Below are 7661 nucleotides of genomic sequence, written 5' to 3' on the forward strand. Positions count from 1 at the left end.
CATCTTTTATTACTTTATTGATATTATTGTAGTACTACTGGGCGTACCACAAAATGCAGTTTGCGACTAGACCCGTGAGCCATTACTATAACATTATGGCTTTCTTGTGACGTGATATAGTGCCTGCAATTTGCTGTGGATGACCTAATGGTGTCGCCATATGGCTTACATTGTGTATTATTCAGAATACAATCCAGACATGTTGCAGTTGCTAATGCTTATTTTAAAAATGACTACAATTGATAAGTAGCTAACAGATGATATTACTTACACATGCCTTCAGTGGTCCTACTATGTGTATTTGTGAAAGCCTACTTTTTATTAATCACTTCTATGATGACTTTCACCTTCCTGGCTGTAAATATTTTGCCTATTTTTTGTTAATTGTGATAGTTACTCTTGTCTGTAACCAGGGTCTTGCTACTCGCTGTAAAAGTGTACAGTAGTCTTATTCCATGTTATTTCAATTAGCAGATGGTTTAAATTGGAATTTTTGGGTTGATCATGACACACAAAATTGAATGTTTTTTGCAATACTGTTTCCTGTACCATAACACAGAAGTACCATCGATACATTCAACTGTGGCTTTGAACGATCAGAGGCCATTAAATGCAGACATGTTTGCTGGGATCCACTGACTAAATAGGATTATAAAGTTGTAAAGTTTTATATAATTCATGCTCATTGTTTGTTGTGTTCCACTGTTTTCTTTACCTATAGTTATGGCACTGAGGACCCCACATACGAAGGGTAATTCTGAACATTCTTCTGAGAAATTGGAGCCTTTTAACAAATTTCCCAAGGATGTCACCTATCCGCAACAGAAGCATCCTGTGACACCTGCAAAAAAACAGTTAGATGGACCTGTTGAGTGTGGAAAAAAATTCAGCAAACTAAAAGAAACTGCCAAACGGAAGAAAGTTGCTGGAAAGAAATCATATATCTGTAGCGAGTGTGGGAAAAGTTTCAGCAGCGGCTCGGGGCTCATGATTCATCAACGAGTACACACAGGAGAAGCACCCTATTTATGTGAGGAGTGTGGCAAATGTTTCAGTGTGTCATCAAGCCTTAAAATGCACCTGAGAGTACATACAGGGGAAAAACCCTACAGTTGTGACGTATGTGATAAAAAATTCAGTCAACTAGCGCATCTTGAAATCCACCAACTAACACATACAGCAGAGAAACCATATGCTTGCAGTGAATGTGGAAAGGGTTTCAGGAGCCAAACATATCTTGTTTTCCACCAGCGAATACACACAGGAGAGAAACCATATGCATGTACTGAATGCGAAAAGAATTTCAGACAGTCGGCGCATCTTAAAAGGCATCAAAGAACACACACAGGAGAGAAACCACATACATGTACTGATTGTGGTAAACGTTTCAGTGACAACTCGTCGCTTCGTACCCACCACCGAATCCACACTGGAGAAAATCCGTACACATGTAATGATTGTGGAAAATGTTTTAATCAGTTGTCAAACTTAAAAACACACCAGCGAACACACAGTGGAGATAAACCATATGAATGTAAGGAGTGTGGAAAGAAATTCACCTTATGTCACTCCCTTATGACTCACCAACGAATACACTCTGGAGATAGGCCATATAAATGCAATGAATGTGGCAAAAGATTCAGACGATCAACACACCTTAAATCACACAATTCAGTGCACACAGGTGAGAAACCCTATAAATGTAGTGAATGTGAAAAGAGTTTCAGCCAGTCATCACAGCTAGTCATGCACCAGAGAATACACACAGGAGAGAAACCATTTGCATGTGAGCAATGTGGTAATAGATTTACCCTGTCTGGAGATCTCCAAAAACACATGGTAGTACACGAAATGGGTACACCATACACTTGCAATGCATGTGGGAAACGTTTTAGCCGGCACACATACTTGATCATGCATCAGAGAGTACATTCTGGTGAAAGACCCTTTTCTTGTAATGAATGTGGGAAGAGTTTTAGCTGGTCATCAAGTCTGACTAGTCACCAAAGAATGCATGCTGGTCTGAAAATCAACAGATGTTCTAAATGTGGTAAAACATTTAGTTCATTAGAAATTCTTAAGCAACATAAGGAAACACACCCACACGAGAAGCCACACATATGTAAGACGTGTGGAAAGTGTTTCAGTCTTCCTGCTGCCTTAAAACAGCATCAAATAACACATACTGAAGAAAAACCATATGTATGTAATGAATGTGGAAAATGTTTTAAAAGAACAACAGAGCTACTCAAACACGGAGGAATACACACAGATGAAAAACCCTACAAATGTACTATATGTAATAAGAATTTTCGCCTGCCAGGTATGCTCACTTCTCATCTAAAAACACACACAAAGGAAAAGCCATACATGTGTGGTAAATGTGGTAAAGGATACAGTTCTTCATCATCCTTGATGACTCATCAGCTGGTGCATACTGGGGAAAAACCGAATATTTGCAGCATATGTGGAAGGGCGTTCAGAGCAATGACAAATTTAATCAGACATAGACGGATACACACGGGTGAGAGGCTGTATCCATGCAAAGAATGTTCAAGAGCCTTTACACGACGAGGACTCCTAGTAAAACATATGGAATTGCACACACAAAGTACACCTTGATTCAAAAACATTGACCATCCTTATGGTTGATTGTGAGTACATATGCTCTCAGCTATGAAACACTTAATTCCATTGTATAATATTTTCACCAGCGAAGAGTTCTGTGCACCGTATACAGGATAAATATGTTCAACAACAACCACCTCTGTCCAATGTTTTGTTTTGTGTGCAAATGTCTGCAACAGTGCCGAACCTTCATGTTCTGCATCAGAGATTGATGTTCGATGACAGCAGCAAGAAGTTAAAATCCAGGGAGAAAGACAGAAGTCCAGAAACTGCTAGAGGCAGTTAATATATTTTGGAATTGTTTCAGGATAGATCACAGCTGCAGGGTTTCCTCTGGGACAGGTGTGTGAGTACAGGAAACCTCAAAGGGAACCTTCACATTTTACAGTCACTATCCATTCTTTGTAGGTCACTAGTAACCCTGTTTAAAAGTTCACTTTTACAAAATGTGACACATAGTAAACACTTCACGGAGGGAATGCTAAAGAACCTGGTATTGAGAATATATCCATTACAGGGGAGGGCGGCTACTTAAAGGAAGAGGTAAAAATGTCTATGTTTATGCCACCAACTTTCAGTTTGCTCATAGGCTTGTCTGATGGGAAGTAGCTACCTTCAAATGTGGGTTAGTGGGTGTTCCTAGCCTGAGCAGGAGAGCCTTGCGTTCTGATGATAAATGTCGCAAAAATCAATCAGCACCTTCAATGGATAGGTTCAACAGAACATGTATTACAAAATTGAACATACATAATAGCAACCTTTTACCTGGCAAACAGACGTTCAACCCTACACAATCTTTAGGTCTCGCTAGCGTAGACTGCACACATGCGCAATCTCGCTTGCGAGCTTTGATGTTTTTTAGGAGCTTTGACTAGCGATCTTTAAGCCCTGCTCCTCTTTCCCATTGGCCGGCATCACTGTTTATACTAAATGGTGGCCAGCCATTGGGAAAGAGGATAGTGTGACGTACACTTTTCTCTTTTTGAGACGGCCCACTTGGACGGGCTCGTCTGACTTCCTTTTGACGTAAAAGGTTTCTTATCTTTATGGGGCCAAAATGGCCCCATAAAGATAAACCTTTTACGCCAAAAGGAAGTCAGACGAGCCCGCCCAAGTGGGCCGTCTCAAAAAGAGAAAAGTCTGCCATAAGCGTGGCTACCTGGCGAGCTCTTGTTTCTCTCTCCCCCAGAAGCAAAACTTCACACAGGCGTGTAAAATTCAGCTCCCCTCAATGCAAATATCCTGCATTTTCCATACTGTTCCCTGTCTTCACAGCTAAGGGGCACTGAAATGTGAGCGACAGTAATTTAGCCAGGATCACACAAGTTGATCTCTTGTGAGCTGGGATTAGAACGCGTCAGCTGGTTTTACGGTGCATCTCTTAAAGCTTCAAGCTCATCTGTGACATTGGTCTGACACTGCAAACCCCGTCGCTCTGCAGTGCAGGTTTGGTGCACCCCGCCTTCTCATTCAACAGTTTTGGGGTGACCACATCACAGGGCAGAGACCTTTCAATTTTGCTGAATGTTTCCGTCCACGGCACTGGGGACTGTTGCGTGTCTGTCTTTTTTTAAACACACGTAGTGTAAGACGCACCATTTCCACCAGCACGGCGAAGACAAACTGCTCACTCTGCCCCCTCCCCTCACCACAGCACCCACAAAAAGCAGGGTTTCTGCTCACTTAGGCCTTTAAAAAAAATGTCTTCCTAATCGGGTGTCATGGAGACTTTTTTGGAGTGTCACGTTGTTTACCTACAGAGCATTTAGCAAGAAGGGGAATTTAGCTGCCAATCAGCACACATTTGTTTTTATATGCAGTTTTATATAGTGCAAAGTCGACCTGAATGCATTAGAGCACTTTCCAGTAGGCGAGGCAATGAAGGTGTAATACAGCAGGACGCCGCTGTCGCCTATTGCCGCTCAAGCTTTGTCGTGGGACAAACCTGCAATTAATGTGTGTGAGACTGTGTGTCTGTGAGAGACAATGTGTGTATGAGACACTGTGTATGAGAAACGGTGTGTGGGACTCTGTGTGTGACTGTGTGTGTGAGACACTGTGTGTGTGTGAGATACTGTATGTGGGACTGTGTGTGTGCGGCTGTGTTTGAGAGACTGTGTTTGAGACACTGTGAGAGACACTGTGTGTGTGACAGTGTGTGTGTTTGAGACACTGTCACACACACATTGTGTGTGTGAGACACTCTGTGTGTGTGAGACTGTGTGTGTCGGAGTGTGAGAGAGATACGGTGTGTTTGTTTGACAGTGTGTGTGTTTGAGACAGTGTGTGAGACACTGTGTATGTGAGACACTATGTAAGACACTGTGTGTGAGAGAGACACTGTGTGTGAGAAAGTGTGTGAGACACTGTGTGTGAGAGGCTCCGTGTCTGTGAGAGGCTGTGTGTGTGAGACACTGCGTGTGTGTGACACTGTGTGTGAGAGTGTGTGTGAGATACCATGTGTGTGACCCTGTGTGTGTGTGGGGGACACTGTGTGTGTGTGTGAGACACTGTGTGTGAGAGGCTCTGTGTGTGTGAGAGGCTCTGTGTGAGAAACTGTGTGTGTGTGAGACACTGTGTGTGTGTGAGACACTGTGTGTGTGTAAGTGTTAGAAGGTGGAGGTCTCTGGGGGACAGAGGTAAGTACTCCTGGCCACCCCGGGACCCCTCTCTTCCAGGCACGTTACCGAGCTCTCGAGTCAGGCCTCCATGAGAGGAGGGTTACACATTTATGGTCATGCACATAAAGACACCAGCACACTACAAAGGGACACCACACCAATAGGTTCTAGTTAAACACGTTCTTTATATGACTCTACAACAGGTCAGGGGGTATGTACGCAGGAGTTTGGGGGGCTCAGGTTCGCTTCTTGAATGACAGGGCACCTGGCTTGGAAATGCGGGAGACGTTGGGGGCAACTCTGGATACTCACAGTCTCTAGACCTTACAGCTTGAGGGGGCAGTGAAGTTCAACACTCTTGGTCCGGGTATAGGGGGCCACGTGTCCGGCGCATGGCTCTCAATCCTCGAGCCGCAGGATACGGAGGGCCGCAATATCGAGGTATCAGGCCTACGACTCGCAATCCTTGAGTCGCGTGATACCGATGGCGTTTACAGCAGTGAGGTGGAGACCAACCCACCTCTGCGAGCGCGGACGAGCCTCAGCGTATTACAGGGTCAGTGGGAGCACTGCGCAGTACGTAAGTCTTGTGGCCCTTAGTATCCCCGCACTCCCCAGTTCAGGGCACGCTCTTCCTGGGGCTCGGCGTACCGGGGAGCATGGCGGGTCTGCCGGGGCACACGCAATACCGTGCGTACTCTTTTGGCTGCGCAGTACGATGAGTACGTCGTGTTGTCGGTACTCCGCGGATCTCTCAGTATGAGGCGTACTCCCAGTGCAAACCGTACTCTGCTGATCTCTCTGTACGCGGCGTACTTGCAGGGCAAAGCGTACTCCGCTGATCTCTCTGTATGTGACGTACTCGCAGTGCAAAGCGTACTCCGCTGATCTCTCTGTACGCGGCGTACTCCCAGTGCGAGGCGTACTCCGCTGATCTCTCTGTACGCAGCGTACTCCCAGTGCGAGGCATACTCAGCTGATCTCTCTGTACGCGGCGTATTTGCAGGGCAAAACGTATTCCGCTGATGTGAGAGTACGGTGCGTACTCTGCTGCTGGGTAGTCCGGGGCGTACTCGGCTGGCTGGGCAGTACGGCTTGGCAGTACGGCTTGTAGGGACTCGAGCCGCGACCACGTCAGCAGGGCTCCAGGAGTCCGAGTTGGGTGTAGACTTTCTTTGCTTAGGGGATGAGCCGCGACCAGGTCTGCAGGGCTCTGGGAGTCCGGGACGGGACACCGATGTAATTTTTTCTCTCCGGGCGAGCCGCGACCAGGTCTGCAGGACTCTCGTCGTCCCGTCTTCAACTGCCGCCCCCTCGCTCGGTCGCCGTTATCTAGCATATCTTTTTCCTTTCAAGTTTCGGCCCCTCCCAGATGGTCCCTGGGGGCCGGGCTGATTGTCTCGGGCTCCGGCCATCTGGCGCTCATCCCCCTTTGAAGTCATGAGTAGGGGTTCTTCCGCTGCCCGGCAGGGATCGGGGCCAGGCCTGGCAGGAGATGCCATCGAAACTCCTCCGCCCCCCCACCTCCCCCCCTTTGACTGCGAAACTGGTCCTTCCCCACTGCTGGCCAGGGGGTGATGGGGCTTGGGTTTCTTTGATGCGGGTTTCTCTGTTGCTCTTGGGGGGGGGGGGTCAGGATGCTGGCTGGCCTGGGTTTCTATCGTCGGGCCTGGGCTCTAGGCTTCCTGCTCCGGGGGAGATGGTGGGGGCTACACTGGGGTGGCTACTAAGGCTCGAGGAGCAGGGGGGATGTAAGAAGGACAGAGGACAGGGTGTCCTGGTGGGGGCCACGCACAGGTGACGTTGGGGGCCCTGGATGTATAAAGGCTCACGCCAAGGCCGACGGGTCTAACACACGTCCCCCCCGGCTGAAAGGCGGGGAGAACTACTCATCCCCTTGGGAGTTCTCCTCACTGAGGCGGAAAAACCTGGATAGACCATCCGCATTGGCGTGGTCAGTACCTGGGCGGTGCTCAACGGTAAAGTCCATCCCCTGGAGGGAAATGGACCACCGCAACAGCTTGGGATTCTCTCCCCTCATGAGCCACCTGAGGGGCCGGCGGTCGGTTTGGACCCGGAAGTGCGTTCCGAACAGGTAGGGCCTCAGTTTCTTCAGGGCCCAAACCACCGCAAAGGCCTCCCGCTCGATGGTGGTCCATCTTCGCTCCCTGGGTACTAATCTCCTACTGAGGAAGACAACTGGTTGGTCCTGGCCCTCCCTATTTAGCTGGGATAGCACTGCCCCTATGCCATGCTCGGAGGCGTCGGTCTGGACGACAAACTCTCGAGAGTAGTCAGGGGCCTGGAGTACTGGGGCAGTGCACATTGCTGTTTTCAAAGTGTCGAACGCCTTCTGACAGGCTGTCCAGTGCACCTTCTTAGGCTGTCTCTTAGAGGTCAATTCTGTCAGGG

General features: G+C 47.8%; 1 protein-coding gene across 1 annotated transcript in view; it reads left to right on the forward strand.

Annotated features, from left to right (window-relative positions):
• LOC147725968 (uncharacterized) overlaps positions 1-2744 on the forward strand; it is a 115817-nt gene extending 113073 nt beyond the window's left edge. The window contains exon 4 of the mRNA XM_086962840.1: positions 722-2744. Coding sequence (XP_086818966.1) covers positions 724-2622 — 1899 coding nt within the window. The 5' untranslated portion in view covers positions 722-723 and the 3' untranslated portion in view covers positions 2623-2744. The remainder of the gene's footprint in view (positions 1-721) is intronic.
• Positions 2745-7661: the final 4917 nt, after the last annotated feature.

The sequence above is a fragment of the Lissotriton vulgaris genome, chromosome 3_1 (assembly GCF_964263255.1).
Source record: "Lissotriton vulgaris chromosome 3_1, aLisVul1.2, whole genome shotgun sequence".
NCBI classification, from domain to species: domain Eukaryota; kingdom Metazoa; phylum Chordata; class Amphibia; order Caudata; family Salamandridae; genus Lissotriton; species Lissotriton vulgaris.